The sequence below is a fragment of the Rhinopithecus roxellana genome, chromosome 13 (assembly GCF_007565055.1).
Source record: "Rhinopithecus roxellana isolate Shanxi Qingling chromosome 13, ASM756505v1, whole genome shotgun sequence".
In the NCBI taxonomy this organism is placed as follows: domain Eukaryota; kingdom Metazoa; phylum Chordata; class Mammalia; order Primates; family Cercopithecidae; genus Rhinopithecus; species Rhinopithecus roxellana.
The window spans coordinates 57,513,149-57,532,734 of NC_044561.1; the positions used below are offsets into that span (position 1 = coordinate 57,513,149).

At 52.5% G+C, this 19,586-nt stretch overlaps 1 protein-coding gene across 8 annotated transcripts in view; it reads left to right on the forward strand.

The window, feature by feature from the left end:
* The first annotated feature begins 1,546 nt into the window (after positions 1-1,546).
* GGT5 (gamma-glutamyltransferase 5) overlaps positions 1,547-19,586 on the forward strand; it is a 28,318-nt gene continuing 10,278 nt past the window's right edge. For 7 of the 8 annotated variants that reach the window (XR_004052667.1, XR_004052668.1, XM_030914753.1 and 4 more), the window contains exons 1-6: positions 1,547-2,159; positions 15,245-15,375; positions 15,656-15,751; positions 16,246-16,441; positions 17,078-17,235; positions 17,759-17,905. Coding sequence is in view for 6 of the 8 variants with exons in the window: in XM_030914753.1 (XP_030770613.1) it covers positions 1,987-2,159; positions 15,245-15,375; positions 15,656-15,751; positions 16,246-16,441; positions 17,078-17,235; positions 17,759-17,905 (901 nt within the window). In the remaining 2 variants the exon portion in view is untranslated. The remainder of the gene's footprint in view (positions 2,160-15,244; positions 15,376-15,655; positions 15,752-16,245; positions 16,442-17,077; positions 17,236-17,758; positions 17,906-19,586) is intronic. The other variant, XM_030914758.1, reaches the window with a different exon arrangement.

Here is a 19,586-nt window from a genome sequence, read left to right on the forward strand (position 1 = left end):
GTTCTCCAGGTCCCATGGGGCTCAGCCCAGGACTACTTCGGGAGGTGGGGGACTTAAACTCCATCTTTCCTTCTCATGGTCCCTTCCCCCATCATTTCCTGAGGAAGGACATTCAGGGACCTCCCTGGCTGTGCCTCGGGCCAAAACCAGAATGACACCCATTCCTTTCCCTGGGCCTTTGTTCAGGCGGTCCCTGTACCCTGGCCTCTGCCTGACCAGGATGGTGGGGAGAGGAGGGGGGACGTCCCCCATGCTGCTGTCTCCACTGTTCCTGCTGCCCTGGCCTCTGGGCTTCCAGGACTGCAGCGGGTGGGTGGGTGGACTGGCCTGAGCCCAGGAATGCACTTCAGCTCCTGGTTGAGCAATGTCACTGAGGCTTGGGAGTCGGGTCGGGGTGGGAGGAGGAGTCCACAGGCCCCCCACCGTGAGAGGCAGCCGTGGGAACAGCCTGCCTCTAAACAACCACTCCAGCCCAGGCTGACCAGGGGCTCTGGCTGGACATAGGGGCCTGGCAGACTGTGTGGCCTGTAAGGACACAGGCTGTCTCTGTGCCTCAATTTCTCTGCTGCCCAGATGGGGGTCCCGGACTCCAGGTGTAGACATCTGGAGCAGGCAGTGCTCAGCTGGGAAAGAAGTGGGGAGGACTGTGGGGGCCACGTGCGAAGGATTCCAGCCCACATCACTTGCACCCCTGCTAAGCCTGGTCAACAGAGCCCCTCAGTGGGTCCTCACTCCGCTGGCTGCCTCCCAGTTAGGCACCCTGAGGCCTGGGGAGAACAGGGCCAGGCCAGTGTCCCCAGAGAGGCTGCGCTGCCAGCACAGTAATAGCGGATTTGGATTCAGGGAAGCAGATCCGTAGCCAGGGTGGGGAAGTGCTGCAGGCTGGGCATGGCACCTAGGCGGCACAGCCTCCCTCCCTGGAGGCCCATGCAGCATTTCCAGGACAGCAAGTCCCAGGGATGGATGGTTCTGGGTGCCAAGAGCTAGAGGTATGGTCTGTCTGCATTCCCCACATGGGCATCTTGTAGTCACCAGCATTTGACGCTGTCAAGTGACCCTGTCCTCTGTGCAGACTGGGAAGCCCTTGGTTACCCTGGAGGGTTATGGGACCCAGGCCAGGCTGCAGAAGCATAGGGACTTGAACCCAAGTTTTAAGTGACACCACTTTGTGTCCCCGTCCCTCTGTCTCTGTTTAGCTCCACCTTGATGCTGCCTGTGCTGGGCCATGCAAAGAGGGTTAGGGGATAGAGATGGGAGCTGGGGAGTGGGGCTCTACTCTCGGAGGGGGGCAGCCTTGCCGGATCCAGGGAAGATAGTTGAGCAGCCCCAGCTCTGCTTTCCCGGAGCTGCCGGGAACCCCGGGAATGGTGTGGAGGTTCCTGGGAGCCCTGCCCCCACCTGCAACCGCAGTGCAGCAGGCACCAAGTTCTCCTGCACATTGGGACAGTGTGACCCTGGGCTCTGGCGGGTGGTAGGCAGGGGCCTTTGGACCTACCGGCAGTGAGGGAGTTAACACAGCAGCTGGCTTCTCTAGGCAAGGAAAACTCCCCTCAGACGCTTTGCTGCCTGGCCTCCTGCCAGGAACAAGCAGGAGCTGAAAACTAGAAGTTGAGGCGTGAGTTTGGCCACTCCATAGTGTGCATTTAGGGAGGGCAGCAGCTCGCCACAGCCGCCGGCTGACAGCCATCCATCCATTCACCCATCTGTCCATCTGGCAGCCCACTGTTCAGACCTGTCTGTCCACCCATCTGTAAGCCCGTCTCTGTCCCATTGTCTATCCGATCATCTTTCTCTTACTGTCCTCTTCGTCCAGCTATCTGGCCTGTCTGTTGATCCATCTTCGTGTCTGTCTGTGGCCCCACCTGTTTGTCCATCTGTCCAATTATCTGTGAGTCTATCTGTGCATCTTCTTGTCCATTCATCTGCCCACCCATCTGTCCCTGTGTCTGCTCACCGGCCTCCCCTTTCCTCCTGGGCCACAAAGCCATGGCCCGGGGCTGTGGGGCCACGGTCGGCCTAGTCCTGCTGGGGCTGGGGCTGGCACTGGCTGTCATTGTGCTGGCTGTGGTCCTCTCTCGCCACCAAGCCCCCTGCAGCCCCCAGGCCTTTGCCCACGCTGCTGTTGCTGCCGACTCCAAGGTTTGCTCGGATATTGGACGGTGAGTGAGAGGTGGGAGGGAGCTGGGTAGCCCTTGGCAGCCAGCCCCTCCTGGAGAAGGTGCGTGTGTGTGAGTGAGTGTGTGAGTGTGTGGGGAGTGTGTGTGTGTGATTGCGTGCATGTGTATTTGAGAATGTGTGTGTGTGAGTGTGGGGGGTGTGGGAGTGTGTGTGGGAGTGTGTGTGTGTGCATGTGAGTGTGAGTGTGTGGGGGTGTGGGGGGTGAATGTGTGTGATTGTGTGGGGGTATATGTATGTGTGTGTGTGTGCATGTGTGTGTGCACATGCACTGGCCCAGGAAGCAGGAGCCGTGTATGTGTGGGCTTCAGTGCCTGCAGGGCTTGGGCGCAAGGAGGCAGCCTCAGGGCCCTTGCACAGAACAGGTGGCAGGGTGTGCTTGTTGGGCAGATGGGGACTTGGGTACAATGGTGGTGTGTGAGTCCACACCTGGCTCCAGGATTCAGGAGACCCATTTGCACATCCCAGGTGGGGTCAGTACAGGCTGGCCAGTACAGGCCCCTTTAGTGAGGCCAATTCTCCAAGGCTGGGGTCTTCTCCCAGGGTCATGGGTGAAGGCCTTTGGAGGCTCCCTGTGTGGCTACTGGCCTGCTGGGGTACACACAATGCTGCCACAGCCAGTCTGCCCCAACTCCCAGCCCGGGGCCACATCTCGGGTCTCTCTGTCCTGGGGAGCCTGGTGCCCCACACCTCACATCCTCTCTCCCTGAGTCAGGGCCTGGGTCTCGTGAGCTGAGTGAGTGATCCTTGGTGTCCTGGATGACGGCACGGTGGAGAGGGGCCACGGCGGGTGTTTCCTGACCCTCTTCCAGGAAACCCAGCCCAAGGGAGGCCTCCGCTGCTGCCGCTGCAGAGAGGACACATACAGGATGCCCCTTCCTGCCCCCTGCCTCCCACTGGGCCCACAAAAGCCAGGGCAAGCCTCCCCTCCCTGCCAGCCACCTGGTCTGCTTCCCAGAAGTTCTGTCTTGCAGGCTGTTGGGAGGATCCCAGTGCTTTGTAAACTAAAGCAAGGGAGGCGTGGCCGTTCTCTCTCTTTTGTTCATTCATTCACCTTTTGAGTCATTCCTTCCTGCCTCCATTCCCCCATCTGTCCATCCTTCCCTGCCCTGATTGCTCATGCCACCCCCCAGCTCCTCCTGACCTGGTCCTTTGGTTTCTCTTCACGGCTTTCTGTCTCCTCCCACAGGGCTGAGAATGGCAGCTCAGGGACAAGTGGGGGCTGGTGACTGCTTGGTCTCCCCAGTGGCTCCCAGGGGATTTGAGGGATTGATGCCAGCTGCCACCCCAGGCTGTGCCCCTCCTCTGCTCAGGAGGACATACAGAGATGCGGCACCCACTTAAACTCAAAGTTGCAAAGATGCAAATGAGACTGGGGTCTCAGGCACCAGATACCACCCGTGGGCACGTGGCCTTTGGGAGTGAGGACCTGCTGCCACAGATCTCTGAGTGGAGTCTGGGCCTGCTGGGTCTCCCCGAGTGACTGTGGGGGGTCTCCGTAGTGCACCCTGCTGTGTGCGTGAGGGTCAGTGGTTGGGTAGGGGTCTCTGCTCTAATGCTCCCTCTGCCGGCACTCCCTCAAACTCTCCCTTGGTGAAGAGAGAGGATGTGGTTTGCCCCAGTGTTTTATCGAACAACTCTCTCCACTTCCTGTTTTCAGAAGCTGGGAGTGGAAGAGAGCCTGGGGCTGGCCCCAGCTGCTGCTGCAGAGCAGGGGTCACTGGACGCTGGGACCCCGGCCGGGCTGGCTGGGGGCCTCAGGAAGAGGCCTGCTGCAGCGTCACCCTGGCCGAGATCCCTCCCTGCAGGGGCCCCTGGCCACGCTGCCACAGGGCCTGCTGGGGCCACCAGAAGCCCATGCTCCTGCCTCCATCTCTCCCCTCTGTGCTCACCTCTCACCAGCAGGCCCTCCCAGAGTCCAGTGTCCTGCTGTTTGTTTGTTTGTTTGCTTGTTTGCTTGTTTGAGACGGTGCCTCGCTCTGTCACCAGGCTGGAGCGCAGTGGCGCAATTTCGGCTCACTGCAACCTCTGCCTCCTCGGTTCAAATGATTCTCCTGCCTCAGCCTCCTGAGTAGCTGGGACTACAGGCGCCAGCCACCATGCCCAGTTAATTTTTGTATTTTTAGCAAAGATGGGGTTTCACCATGTTGGCCAGGATGGTCTCAATCTCTTGACCTCGTGATTTGCCCACCTCGGCCTCCCAAACTGCTGGGATTATAAGAGTGAGCCATGGCACCCAGCCCAGTCTCCTACTCTTTCAGCAGGTTTTATTCTTGGGATTCTGCTACAGCCAGCACCCCTGCATGTGAGTTCCTAAGGCCTATGTGAGTGTGGACCCAGCACCATGCCTAGTAGACATACAAAAGAAACATGGTGACATCTCCAGCATAATGACTGGAGATCCTTGTCAAAAAGGTGATTTTTGGCTGAGCATGGTGGCTCACATCTGTAATCCCAGCACTTTGGTAGGTGAGGCAGGTGGATCACTTGAGGTCAGGAGTTGGAGACCAGCCTGGGCAACATGGTGAAACCCTGTCTCTACTAAAAATACAAAAATTAGCTGGGCATGGTAGCAGGTGCTTATAATCCCAGCTACTCGGGAGGCTGAGGCAGGAGAATCACTTGAACCCGGGAGGTAAAGGTTGCAGTAAGCCAAGATTGCACCACTGCACTCCAACCTGGGTGACAGAGCAAGATTTGGTCTCAAAAACCAGAGAGAAAAGTTTATATTTTTGTTCTAATGGTTATCTTAATATCTTCATTCTATAATTATATGTTTTACATAATTATAATCACTATATAAGATATACTACCCCTAGTACTTTGGTTTTTGGATATTCTGTTTGCTCCTGATGGTTAATTTATGTGCCAACTTGGCTAAGCTATGATGCCCCACTGTTTGGTCAAATACTTGTCAATATCTTGCTGGGAGGTTATTTCATAAATGTGATTAACATCGACAGTCAGTTGACTTTAAGTAAAACAGAATACTCACCATAATATGGGTGGGCCACCTCCAATCAGTTGAAGGCCTTAAGAACAAAAACTGAGGTTTTCCAGAGAAGCAGGAATTCTGCTTCAAGACTATAACACATAAATCCTGCCTGAGTTTCTGGCCTGCTGACTGCTCTATAGGTTTTAGGTTCCAGACTTCGAGATCAACTCTTACCTGAATTTATAGCGTGGGCATGCCCTACAGATTTTAAACTTGCTAGTCCCCACAGTCCTGTGAGCCAATTCCTAAATAAATCTCTATGTATGACCTGTTGGTTTAGTTTCCCTAAAAAAGTTTTACATCCAGTTACCCGGATGTTAAGTAATAGTGAACCTAGCTAGTAACTGCTTTTTTTTTTTTTTTTTTTGAGACGGAATTTCGCTCTTGTTGCCCAGGCTGGAGTGCAGTGGCGCGATCTCGGCTCACCGCAACCTCCGCCTCCTGGGTTCAAGCAGTTCTCCTGCCTTAGCCTCCCGAGTAGCTGGGATTACAGGCATGTGCCACCACACCTAGCTAATTTTGTATTTTTGGTAGAGTCAGGGTTTCTCCATGTGGGTCAGGTTGGTCTCAAACTCCCGAACTCATGTGATCTGCCTGCCTTGGCCTCCCAAAGTGCTGGGATTACAGGCATGAGCCACTGCACCCATCTCCTAGTAACTTCTTCTTTTCCGCAATGTGTGTCTTATCTCTAATAATACTTTTCTTCTTGAAGTCTACTTCATTAGAAATAGTAATGCTGGGCATGGTGGCTCATGCCTGTAATCTCAGCACTTTGGGAGGTCAAGGTGGGTGGATCACCAAAGCCCAGGAGTTCAAGACCAGCCTGGGCAACATGGTGAGATTCTGCCTCTACAAAAATACAAAAATACAAAAATTAGCTGGGTGTGGCTAATATAATTCTAACTTGGCACACTTGTAGTCCCAGCTACTTGGGAGGTTGAGGGGGGAGAATCACATGAGCCTAGAAGGGAGAGATTGCTGTGAGCCAAGATCACGTCACTGCACTCCAGCCTGGGAGACAGAGTGAGGCTCTATCTCAAAAAAAAAAAAAAAAAAAAAAAAGTTATACAGCTTTCTGGGTTAGTGCATGTATGATATATTTTTCATTATTTTCTACCTTTCTGTATCCTTATATAAAAGCCATTAGTTGGGTTTTACTTTATTTCCAAGTACTTTAATTTTTATTGATTGTCGTTTTAAATGTAACTAATGATTTATTTGGGTTGAAAGCCACCACCAGTTTGTTTTCCATGAATGTTCGGTTTCTTCTTATCTCCTCTCACATCTTGTTTTGCACTTATTATTTTTATTATTCAATTTCCTGCTTCTCTATTAGTTTCATAACTGTGCAGTCTTGGAGTTATTTTAAAAGATGACAGTAGATTATTTTATTTATTTATTTATTTATTTATTTTTTTTTTTTGAGACGGAGTCTGGCTCTGTCTCCCAGGCTGGAGTGCAGTGGCCGGATCTCAGCTCACTGCAAGCTCCGCCTCCCGGGTTTACGCCATTCTCCTGCCTCAGCCTCCGGAGTAGCTGGGACTACAGGCGCCCGCCACCTCGCCCGGCTAGTTTTTTGTATTTTTAGTAGAGACGGGGTTTCACCGTGTTAGCCAGGATGGTCTTGATCTCCTGACCTCGTGATCCGCCCGTCTCAGCCTCCCAAAGTGCTGGGATTACAGGCTTGAGCCACCGCGCCCGGCTGACAGTAGATTATTTTAGAGCTTACAACATGCATCCTTCACTTACCAAAGTCTAACATGAGCTAGTACCATTTTGTTGATTTGTTTTTTCTTGAGATAGAGGGAGTCTCGCTCTGCTGCCCAGGCTGGAGCAGTGGAGCAATCTTGGTTCACTGCAACCTCCACCTCTTGGGTTCAAGCAATTCTCCTGCCTCAGTCTCCTGAGTAGCTGGGACCACAGGCGTGCACCACTATGCCCAGCTAATTTTTGTTTTTTTCTAGTAGAGACAGTGTTTCACCATGTTGGCCAGGCTGGCCTTGAACTCCTGACCTTAAGAGATCCACCAGCCTCGGCATCCTAAAGTGTTGGGATTACAGACGTGAGCCACCGCACCCAGCCTATGAGTTAGTACTTCTATCCTCTTCCTAGTCAGTACAAGAACCTTGCAACAGGAACGAAATTTACCCCCAACGACTTGTATGTTAATACTTTTGTGTATTTTAAATATGCATGTGTGTGTGTATGTGCATAGATGTATCTGTGTGTTTTCTGTGTTTTTATTCTTATTTATGTTGAGAGTGTAGAGCTATGTAAAAGTAAACAGAATTGTATAATGAAGCCCCATGTATCCATTCAATTTCAACAACAATCTTACGGCCAAGCTAATTTCATGTATACTCTTTCCTGCTTCCTTCTACCCCACATTATTTCAGTGCAAATCCAGATATATAACTTTACCCATACATATTTCAGTATGTTTTATTTATTTTAAACCCCACAAGATATCATTTTCTATACTACTATAATTTTATACCAATAACATTCATTTAGATTTACCCACACATTTACCTCTTCTGTTACCCTTTTTTTTTTTTTTTTTTGAGACAGAGTCTCGCTCTGTCGCCCAGGCTGGAGTGCAGTGGCGCAATCTCGGCTCACTGCAAGCTCCGCCTCCCGGGTTCACGCTATTCTCCTGCCTCAGCCTCCTGAGTAGCTAGGACTAGAGGTGCCCGCCACCATGCCCAGCTGATTTTTTGTATTTTTTAGTAGAGACAGGTTTCACTGTGTTAGCCAGGATGGTCTCGATCTCCTAATCTCATGATACACCTGCTTCGGCCTCCCAAAATGCTGGGATTACAGGCATGAGCCACCGTGCCTGGCCACCCTTTGTTTTTATTTATAAAAATAACTTTGGGAAAAAATATCTTTGGGCACATGGTCAATGATCTCCTGAGGGCTGTGACATGGGCAAAATATACATATATATTCCATATATATATACATACACACACACATATATATATATATATTCCACTTTCACTCTTTTGTTTTTTTGAGACCAAGTCTCGCTCTGTTACCCAGGCTGGGGTGCAGTGGTGTGATCTCAGCTCACTGCAACTTCTGCCTCCCGGGTTCAAGTGATTCTCCTGTCTCAGCCTCCTGAGTAGCTGGGATTCCAGGCGTGAGCCACCAAGCCTGGCTAATTTTTGTACTTTTTTTTTTTTTTTTTTTTTGAGATGGAGTCTTGCTCTGTCACCCAGGCTAGAGTGCAGTGGCACAATCTCCACTCACTGCAACCTCCACTTCCCTGGTTCAAGCAGTTCCCCTGCCTCAGTCTCCCGAGTAGCTGGGATTACAACAGGTGCATGACACCATGCCCTGCTAATTTTTTTATATTTATAGTAGAGACAGAGTTTCACCATGTTGGCCAGACTGGTCTTGAACTCTTTTTTTTTTTTTTTTGGAGACGGAGTGTCGCTCTGTCGCCCAGGCTGGAGTGCAGTGGCCGGATCTCAGCTCATTGCAAGCTCCGCCTCCCGGGTTCACGCCATTCTCCTGCCTCAGCCTCCTGAGTAGCTGGGACTACAGGCGCCCGCCACCTCGCCCGGCTAGTTTTTTGTATTTTTTAGTAGAGACGGGGTTTCACCGTGTTAGCCAGGATGGTCTCGATCTCCTGACCTCGTGATCCGCCCGTCTCGGCCTCCCAAAGTGCTGGGATTACAGACTTGAGCCACTGCGCCCGGCCGGTCTTGAACTCTTGACCTCAGGCAATTCACCTGCCTTGACCTCCCAAAGTGCAGAGATTACAGGCGTGAGTCACTGCACCCGGCCTTTTTGTTTGTTTGTTTTTTTGAGACAGACTCTCACTCTGTCCCCTAGAGTGGAGTGCAGTGGCGAGATCTCAGCTCCCTGCAATCTCCACCTGCAGGGTTCAAACGACTCTTGTGCCTCAACTTTGCAAGTAGCTGGGATTACAGGTACCCACCACCACACCTGCCTAATTTTTGTATTTTTGGCAGAGATGGGGTTTTACCATGTTGGCCAGGCTGGTCTCGAACTCCTGACCTCAGGTGATCCACTCGCCTCGGCCTTCCAAAGTGCTGGGATTACAGGCATGAGCCACCGTGGCTGGCCATTTTCACTTTTGAAGGATATTATTAGTGGGCGTAGAATTCTAGGTTGGCAGATATTTTTTTTCCTCAGTTTGGAAACATAGTTCCCTTGTATCTGATTTATCTTGTTTTTATTAGGAAGCCAATTCTCAATCTAATTTTGCTCACTTGAAGGCAATGTCTTTTTATGTTGTTTTGTTTTTTGAGATGGAGTCTCACTCTGTCGCCCAAGCTGGAGTGCAGCTGTGCGATCTCAGCTCACTGCAAGCTCTGCCTCCTGGGTTCAAGCGATTCTCTGCCTCAGCCTCCAAAGTAGCTGGGATTACAGGTGTCCACTACCACGCCCAGCTAATTTTTGTATTTTTAGTAGAGATGGATTTTTGCCGTATTGGCCAGGCTGGTCTTGAACTCCTCATTTCAGGTGATCCACCTGCCTCAGCCTCCCAAATGCTGGGATTACAGGAGTGAGCCACCCCCTCACTCCGGCCAGAAGGCAGTATCTTTTTTTCCTCTGGCTGCTTTAAAAAGTTTGCCTTTGCTTTGAGCAGTTTTACACTGATGCATTTAGGTGGCTCTTCATTCCATGACTTGATTCTTTTTCGTCCATTTTAGAAAATTCTCAGTTTTATCTCTTCAAGTATTACGGCTTCCCCATCCTCTCTCTACTCTCCTTATGAGACTCCAATTTCACATGACTTACACCTTGTTAAAGTATCCCCCATGTCTCTTAATCCATTTCCTGTATGTTTTATCTATTTTTCTCCTTGTACTTCATTTTGTATATTTTGTATCAAACTGTCTCCCAATTAGCCAGGCGTGGTGGCGGGTGCCTGTAATCCCAGCTACTCAAAAGGCCAAGGTGGGAGAATTGCTTGAACCCGGGGAGCGGAGGTTGCAGTGAGCAGAGATCATGCCATTGCACTCCAGCCTGGGTGACAGAGTGAGACTCTGTCTCAAAAATAAATAAATAAATAAATAAAAATTAAAAACCTATCTCCCAGTTCACTATTTTTTTTTTTTTTTTTGCATGTTTGTCTCTAGTCTGCTATTCAAATTGAGTTCCTAATTCCATTTTTTTTTTTTTTTTTTTTTGAGACTCAGTCTCTGTCTGCTACCCAGGCTGGAGTGCAGTGGTGAGATCTCAACTCACTGTAGCCTCTACCTCCCAAGTTCAAGCGATTCTCATGCCTCAGCCTCCTGAATAACTGGGATTACCACCATGCCTAGCTCATTTTTGTATTTTTAGTAGAGGTGGTGCTTCGCCATGTTAGCCAGGCTAGTCTTGAACTCCTGGCATCATGTGATTCTCCCGCCTCTGCCTCCCAAAGTGCTGGGATTATAGGCGTGAGCCACCACTCCCAGCCTCCATTTTTAATAGTTGCTAGTTTTTTGATAAAATTATTGTTTCTTTATACCCTTGAATATAGATATAAAGCACTTATTTTAAAGTACATGGTCTGAGAGTTTCATAATCTGGAGATCCTATGGGCCTTTTTAAAAGTTGTCTGTGCTTTCTCTTGAGCTTTGTTCCTGCTGTCTTATTTCCTTGTTTGCTTGGTTGTTTTTAATTTAGCACTGGAGGGTGTGTATAAAAATTGTTAGAGGCTGGGTGCGGTGGCTCATGCTTGTAATCCCAGCACTTTGGGAGGCCGAGGTGGGCAGATCACGAGGTCAGGAGTTCGAGACCAGCCTGGCCAACACAATGAAACCCTGTCTCTACTAAAAAGACAAAAATTAGCTGAGCATGGTGGTGGGTGGCTGTAATCCCAGCTACTTGGGAGGCTGAGACAGGAGAATCACTTGAACCCAAGAGGTGGAGGTTGCAGTGAGCCGAGATCAAGGCACTGCACTCCAGCCTGGGCAACAGAGTGAAATGTTGTCTCAAATAAATAAATAAATAAAAATAAAATAATTTGAGGCCTAGGAGTCTGAAATTCTGGGATGTCCTTTATGCAGTTTGAGTGACTGAGATGATCTGAAGCTGGATCCAGTACTCCTGAGGGCTGCTCTATTTCTGGTTGACTGTCACTCCTAGAGTAAGAAACCTGCACCCCACGTGTAGGGCATTAGGGCATTGCCTCCCTCAGCCACGTGAGTAGGTCAACAGCACTGCTCTAGACCAGGTGGCTCACGCTTACAGTCCCAGCTGCTCGGGAGACTGAGGCAGGAGGATTGCTTCAGGCCAGGAATTTGAGACCAGCCTGAGCAATATATTAGGTTGGTACAAAGGTAATTGCAGTTTTTACCATTAAAAGTAATGGTGACCCTGTTTCAGCAAAATAAAAAGCAAAAAAAAAAAAAAAAAAGAAAGAGAAAAAAGAAAAAAAAAATCACTGATCTGTTTCTCAGCCTCCTCTTCAGGATTGGCCATCGCCTTGAGGTGAATGCTGGCCTTGCCTTTCTCCAGCCCTGTACTTCTCTGCCTCCTATGCCTTTAAGCACGTTTTCTATTTGCTGGGCTTTTCTAGTTCTCTGCGGGAATTGTGGTGTGAATTACAGTCTCCCATTACCAGGAAGTCTGACTTACATTTAACTTTTTTTTTTTTTTTTTTTTTTTGAGACAGAGTCTCACTCTGTTGCCCAGGCTGGAGTGCAGTGGCGTGATCTCGGCTCACTGCAAACTCCGCCTCCCAGGTTTACGCCATTCTCCTGCCTCAGCCTCCTGAGTAGCTGGGACTACAGGCGCCCGCGACCATGTCCGGCTAATTTTTTGTATTTTTAGTAGAGACACGGTTTCACTGTGTTAGCCAGGATGGTCTCAATCTCCTGACCTCGTGATCTGCCCACCTCGGCCTCCCAAAGTGCTGGGATTACAGGCGTGAGCCATCGCGCCCAGCCTTAGCAGATTTTTTTTTTTTTTTTTGAGAAGGAGTCTCACTCTGTCACCCAGGCTGGAGTGCAGTGACCAGATCTCAGCTCACTGCAAACTCCGCCTCCCGGGTTTACGCCATTCTCCTGCCTCAGCCTCCCGAGTAGCTGGGACTACAGGCGCCCGCCACCTCGCCCGGCTAGTTTTTTGTATTTTTTTAGTAGAGACGGGGTTTCACCGTGTTAGCCAGGATGGTCTCGATCTCCTGACCTCGTGATCCGCCCGCCTCGGCCTCCCAAAGTGCTGGGATTACAGGCTTGAGCCACCGCGCCCGGCCATTTTTTTGAGACGGAGTCTGGCTCTGTCTCCCAGGCTGGAGTGCAGTGGCCAGATCTCAGCTCACTGCAAGCTCCGCCTCCCGGGTTTATACCATTCTCCTGCCTCAGCCTCTGGTGTAGCTGGGACTACAGGCGCCCGCCACCTCGCCCGGCTAGTTTTTTGTATTTTTAGTAGAGACAGGGTTTCACCGTGTTAGCCAGGATGGTCTCGATCTCCTGACCTCGTGATCCGCCCGTCTCGACCTCCCCAGATTTTTTTTTTAATGTAAGGGAGGAAGGCTGACGCTGGGGCCTGGGTAGGAGGCCATTGCAATAACCCAGGTGAGGGAGGTTGGTGGCTTGGACCAATGTGGTGGAGATGGAGGTAGAACCTCCAACCTGAGTTGCTGGTGGGTTGGATGTGGGGAAGAAGAAAGTGACCAATCCAGGATAGCTCCAGGGTGTAGGCGCTGAGCAAAAGGGGGAGTGGTTGTGTCCATTTCTAAGACAACGAGGACTAGGAGATGAGCCATTTTCGCGGGGAGGGTTGGAAGGAAAATCAAAAGTACAGTTTAGGTCATGGTATGTTTGAAATGTTTCTTTGACACCCGGATCAGGTGTCTTGTGCATAGCTGGGTATAAGTGTCTGGAGTGTAGGGAGAGGACTGGCTGGAGATAAAGTTGGGGAGTTACCAGCACACAGGTTGCATCGCAAGCCATGAGCCTAGATAGAGTCACCCGGGGAGAAGAGATAGATGCACAAGGATCATGGACCAAGCCTGGGGCCCCCAACATCAGGAGTCGAGGGAGGTGGGAGGAGAACCAAAGCCTGGCAGGGTCGGGGAGGTGGGTGCAGGGTCCCGGGCCGTTCCCTCTTGGGCTTTGGTTTCCCCATCTGTAACCATTTTCCCCATTTTGCCCCGGAAGCCAAAACAGTTGACAAGGCTGGAAGCAGACAGGTTGGGGAAGCAAGGGTGCACTCCATTTAGTTAGGAGGTGAGGCCTTTGTCTGGGATGGGAATTTAAAGTGTTTTTCCCTCCAGTTTGTCATTTGGCTTTGTTTATGGTGTTTTATTCTTATTAAAATTAGTGCTTATGCCTGACTTGTTTATTTCATCTTCTGGCTTTGTGCTCTCTTTCCCATTCCAAGATTACATGTGTCCCTGTGGCGCCCATGTGTGCCACGTTGGGCCCAGGGAGGGCCATGTGGCTCAGGAGCTGGGGAGGGTTTGTGTCCAGATGGAATCGCCACGTCAGGCCACAGACGCCTTAGCCGAAGGAGGATGCTAGGGCCAGAGGTCCCATGGGGTGGGTGCAGAGACCCAGGTCCACTCCCTCTTTGGGCCTTGGTTTCCCCATCTGCAACTGGGATTTAAATGCTGGCTTCTGACCAGGCGCAGTGGCTCATGCCTGTAATCCCGGCACTTTGGGAGGCTGAGGTGGGCAGATCACCTGATGTCGGGAGTTGGAGACCAGCTTGACCAACATGGAGAAACCCTGCCTCTACTAAAAATACAAAATTAGCCAGGTGTAGTGGCGCATGCCTGTAATCCCAGCTACTCGGGAGGCTGAGGCAGGAGAATCACTTGAACTCGGGAGGCAGAGGTTGTGATGAGCCGAAATCGTGCCATTGCCCTATAGCCTGGGCAACAAGAGCGAAATTCCGTCCAAAAAAAAAAAAGAAAAACTTGGCTTCTTGAGGTTCTGGGGAGCATTCCTGGGTGTAAGGGAAGAGGTTGTCCTCAGTGAGCTGTGCAGGCCTGTGCCCCAGGGACAGGGTCACAGTGTAGGCCAGGCTGACCAGCCCCTAGCGCTGAAGGGCCCACCTCTTGCTGTTGGTGACAGATGGGGAGGGGTAGGCCAGAGCATGCATTGCTTTTTTTCTTTTTCTTTTCTTTTCTTTTCTTTTCTTTTCTTTTCTTTTTCTTTCTTTCTTTCTCTTTCTTTCTTTCTCTTTCTTTTCTTTCATCTTTCTTGTTCTTTCTTTCTTTTTCTTTCCTTCTTTCCTTCTTTCCTTCCTTCCTTCTCTATCTCTCTCTCTGTGTCTCTCTCTTTCTGAGACACTCTTGCTCTGTTGCCAGGCTGGAGTGCAATGGCACGATTTTGGCTCACTGCAACCTCTGCCTGCCAGGTTCAAGCGATTCTCCTGCCTCAGCCTCCCGCATAGCTGAGATTACAGGTGCCTGCCATCACATTCAGCTAATTTTTGTATTTTTAGTAGAGACAGGGTTTCACCATGTTGGCCAGGCTGGTCTCGAACTCCTGACCTCAAGTGATCCGCCTGCCTCGGCCTCCCAAAATGCTGGGATTACAGGCGTGAACCACCATGCTTGGCCTAGGCCAGAGCATTTCCATAGGCTCAGGGCCCCAGGAGAAGTTGTGGGGCCTGTCAGCTCAAGCCCTATGCCCTGGTGGCAGGAAGGATCCTGGGGTCACCTGCCAGAGACCAGCTTTGAAGTAGTTGTGGCCCCATCTCATCCCCTAGTGAGATGGGGAGTGGAGTCCCATGGTGGGCTCCTGGGGCCATTGTGAGGGACTGAGAGGTGGCCTAGGCCTGGTTCTGCCTGTGGCATATGAGTTGGTGCTGCTGGGAGCAATGGCAACAGAAGCACTTTGCAAACTGAGAAGCACCTTGTATATGGCAAAGGTCAGTGTAAATGGCATCACACTTTGCAGCTGTAGAATGTTGTGGACCTGTGAGCAGCTGGATTTGATGGGGAAGCCTGGTTGTGTTCTGTGACCTAATCTGGGGTTTGGTGGCAGCAGATGGGCCACCTCCGTCACCATTCTCCAATGAGTGCCAACTGAGCAAGCCTAGTGGGGAGGCAGAGGGAGGGGAGCCCCACCGCCAACTCTGTGCCATGTCCCCTAGAGCCATCCTCCAGCAGCAGGGCTCACCCGTGGACGCCACCATCGCGGCTCTGGTCTGCACCAGCGTCGTCAACCCTCAGAGCATGGGCCTGGGCGGAGGGGTCATCTTCACCATCTACAATGTGACGACAGGTGGGCCCACATGTGACCTGCCATGGGGAAGATGGGCTTGTCCACACCACAGAGGAACCCCTTCTCCAGCCAGTCCCATCCACTCAAGACCGCTTCTGGGTGCTCTTGGGCCCCCTGCCCTGCCCCCTTCGCCTCAGCTGTGCAAAGCCCTTGTGTCAACTCCTGTCCCCCTGTTAGCCCAGAGTCCATCTCATAATGCAGAGATGGAAACTGAAGCCTGAAGCAGGCCAGGGGCTGTCTGCAGGGTCCATGACCACTCACCTGCCCTGCCCTACTCCAGGGAAGGTGGAGGTCATCAATGCCCGGGAGACAGTGCCAGCCCACCACGCCCCGAGCCTGCTGGACCGGTGTGCACAGGCTCTGCCGCTGGGCACAGGTGAGGCCCCACGGGGGTCCCCCACTCCCACCCCCCAGGCCACTAGGACTGACCACAAAACCCCCAAAGGAGTAGTGCCTCACGGACAGGCTGTGACTCCCTGGCACTGGGGGACAGGGAGCCTGTGGGGAACCCCCAAACCCAACCTGCAGAGATTGAGGGATTGGGCAGGTCCCCCTTGGGAATGGGCGAGCTGAGGTGATCCCGAGAGAGGGCCAGGCTGGACAAAGGCCTGGAAGGACCTGGAAGGTTGAGTGGAGATGGGTTGGCGGGACAGGGTGGGGCTCCTGGGGCCAGTTTGTGCAGGGCCCCTTGGGCCTGGCCATGGACTTTGTGGGGAGCCACAGGTGATCTGAGCAGGGAGGGACATGGTCGGGTGTGGGCTCCAGAAAGCTCACTCTGGCTGCTGTAGCTGGGGGCCACACGTGGGGTGATGGCGAACCCCTGGGAAGGCCTGGAAGCCACAGGTTTGAGAGCTGGGATGTGCCATGCAGGGGCCCAGTGGATCGGGGTGCCCGGGGAGCTCCGCGGCTATGCCGAGGCCCACCGCCGCCATGGCCGCCTGCCCTGGGCGCAGCTGTTCCAGCCCACCATCGCACTGCTCCGAGGGGGGCATGTGGTGGCCCCCGTCCTCAGCCGGTTCCTGCACAATGGCTTCCTGCGGCCTTCCTTGCAGGCGTCAACCCTGCGGTGAGCCCCACATGGTGGCCCTGGGCTCCTGGGTTCAAGGCCACATCCTGTCTGGGCCCAGTCCACATCCCAGCTCTGCCTCAGTCCCTCCTACACTGGAGGATTAACCCTCGGGGTGCTGGGGACCTTAAGGCCCTGACAGAGAGCACTTTCCTGTCTCAGTTCATGGCCTTCCAGCCCCCTGTGGCAGAGCCTAACTCAGGGGTGAGGCTGGGGGGAGTTTATTGCCCAAGTGCTAGGACTCCACAGTGTGGATTTGGGCTCTGCCACCCGCCCTGGCCCCGGCCTCCTCCTCCCTCTCTCTGGCATGGCAGGAGGGCTTCAACTGCCACTCTCACCTGCCCCACCCAGCCCACTGGCAGCCCCTCCCAGGAGTGAGGAGATGACAGGCCCTAGGTGGACCCAGGCCCCACTGGGAAATCTGCCCTCCCTGGACCAGGGCCATGAGCGGGGTGGGTGGTGTCAGTCCCACCGCCTCCTAGGGAAGCTGTCCCCCGGTGTCCACCCTAGCGCCTCGGGACCCTGGGTCAGGGCACCCCCACTGTAGGGTCCTGAGGACTCCACCCAAGACAGCCCCGAAGGAGTGTGGCTGCCTCTAGGACCTGCCCCCACCCTGAGGCTCCCCTCATCTCCCAGCCAGCTCTTCTTCAACGGGACAGAACCCCTGAGGCCTCAGGACCCGCTCCCATGGCCTGCGCTGGCCACCACCCTGGAGACCGTGGCCACAGAGGGTGCGGAGGTCTTCTACACGGGGAGGCTGGGCCAGATGCTGGTGGAGGACATTGCCAAGGAAGGTCAGCCTCCCTGAGGTCCCATACCCTGTCCCTGCTGGAGGAAGAGCCAAGTTCTGGGCACGGGGGGTTGAGGGCAGGCTCCTTCCCAGGCCCTGAGGGAGTGCTGGAGGTGCCTGGGACCCCGAGAGGCCATGCACCTAGCTCTGCCAGCCCAAGGACCCCTGTCGTCCAGGACCTCAGAGAGCAGAGCCTGCGGGTTAGAGCCAGCAGAGGGGCGTTACTGATGGTCACAACAGGCCTGGGTAGCCGAGCTGACCATTCTCACAGGCTCTCAAAGGCCAGCTCTCTCTCCCATCTTCCCCTTCACCTCCCCAGCCTCCCTGCCTCTGGTCTCTGTCCACCCCTCCATGCCTGGCCCCAAGGGGCTGGTCCTGAGGCCACCGCCTACAGACCTACCATCACCCTCTGTGTCCGCAAGGCTAGAGCACGAGTGGGATCCCATTGTGTGACCTGACACCAGTGGCTATTCCTCCCTGCCTCAGTTTCCGCATCTGTTCATGGAGCCCTCTCCATCTCACCCCAGGGAGCCAGCTGACGCTGCAGGACCTGGCCAAGTTCCAGCCCGAGGTAGTGGACGCCCTGGAGGTGCCCCTGGGGGACTATAGCTTGTACTCACCACCGCCACCTGCAGGGGGTGCCATTCTCAGCTTCATCCTCAATGTGCTAAGAGGTAAAGCCCCTGCCCAGAGCCCTGGCCCCCCACACCCGGGAACTCAGACTCCAAGCCCAGCCAAGGCCCAGCTCAGCCTCCTCCTCCATAAACTGGGTTCACAGATGCACAATGTGAAGACCGAGCTGTGTAAACCAGTCATGATGGTGGGTTTTAGAGCTGACCTCCAGCTCCACCCATACGTGAGGCTTTGCTGAAGGGTGTGACATCATTTGTCCAGAGTCCTCCTCCCGCTAGGTGACCAGTCCCAGACACAGAAGCAGGTGGGCCGTATGGGTGGTGGGCTGCCCGTCAGGGGTGTGCACCTGGGGGAGCGAAACCAGCCCAGCCCAAGGCAGCCTGCAGGGGGGTTCTGGCAGTGCCAAGGCCTGGGGCTGTCTGCGCTGGCTTAATATTAGTGTCCTGTGTCTGCCATTATAAATCACTATAAGCTTGGTGGCTTAAAATAACAGCAATGTGTCCTCTCACAGTTCTGGAAGCCAGAAGCCCGGTATCTAGGTGTCCACAGGGCTGCATTCCCTTGGGGGCTCCAGGGGAGAGTCTGTTCTTTGCCTTGTTGACCTAAATGAAAAACAGAACAAGGCTGTTGTTTCTTTGAACAACATTCAGAGAAAATGATGTTTATTCCAAGTAGGCATCGCGGTGGGAATACCCGCGCTACGGTAAACTGTGTGTGTATTCAGGGAGGTGAAGGAAGACAGAGGTTCTCAAAAAGAAAATGAGGAAGAGTATATAATTTTTTTGCTTACAATCAACGATAATTTATTGTATATTTTATTTTTTTCATTGCATTGTTATTATTATTATTGAGATGGTGTCTTGCTCTGTCGCCTAGGCTAGAGCACAGTGGCGCAATCTCGGTTCATTGCAAGCTCTACTTCCTGGGTTCAAGCAATTCTCCTGACTCAGCCTCCCAAGTAGCTGGGACTACAGGCATGGGCCACCACATGCCGCTGATTTTTATCTTTTCTTTTTTCCCTTTCTTATTTTTATTTTTTTGAGACAGAGTCTTAATCTGTTGCCCAGACTAGAGTGCAATGGCGTGATCTCAGCTCATTGCAACCTCTGCTTCCCAGGTACAAGCGATTCTCCTGCCTCAGCCTCTCAAGTAACTGGGATTACAGGTGCCTGCCATCACACCCGCTTAATTTTTGTATTTTTGGTAGAGATGGGGTTTTGCCATGTTGATCAGGCTGGTCTTGAACTCCTGATGTCAAGTGATCCACCCACCTTGGCCTCCCAAAGTGCTGGGATTACAGGCTTGAGCCACCACGCCCAGATGATTTTTTTCTTTTTAGTAGAGACGGGGTTTCACCATGTTGGCCTGGCTGGTCTTGAACTCTTGACCTTAACTGACCCACTTGCCTCAGCCTCCCAAAGTCCTGGGATTCCAGATGTGAGCCACCTCTGCCTGGCTATTTTATTTTTATTTCATTAGTTTTGGGGGAACACGTGGTGTTCAGTTGCATGAAAAAGTTATTTAGTGGATGATTTCTTTTTTTGAGATGGAATCTCACTCTGTGGCCCAGGCTGGAGAGCAGTGGCATGATCTTCGCTCACTGCAACCTCTGCCTCCCAGATTCAAGCAATTCTCCAGTCTCAGCCTCCTGAGTAGCTGGGATTACAGGTGCACACCACCAAGCCTGGCTAATTTTTGTATTTTTTTTCTTTTTTCTTTTTC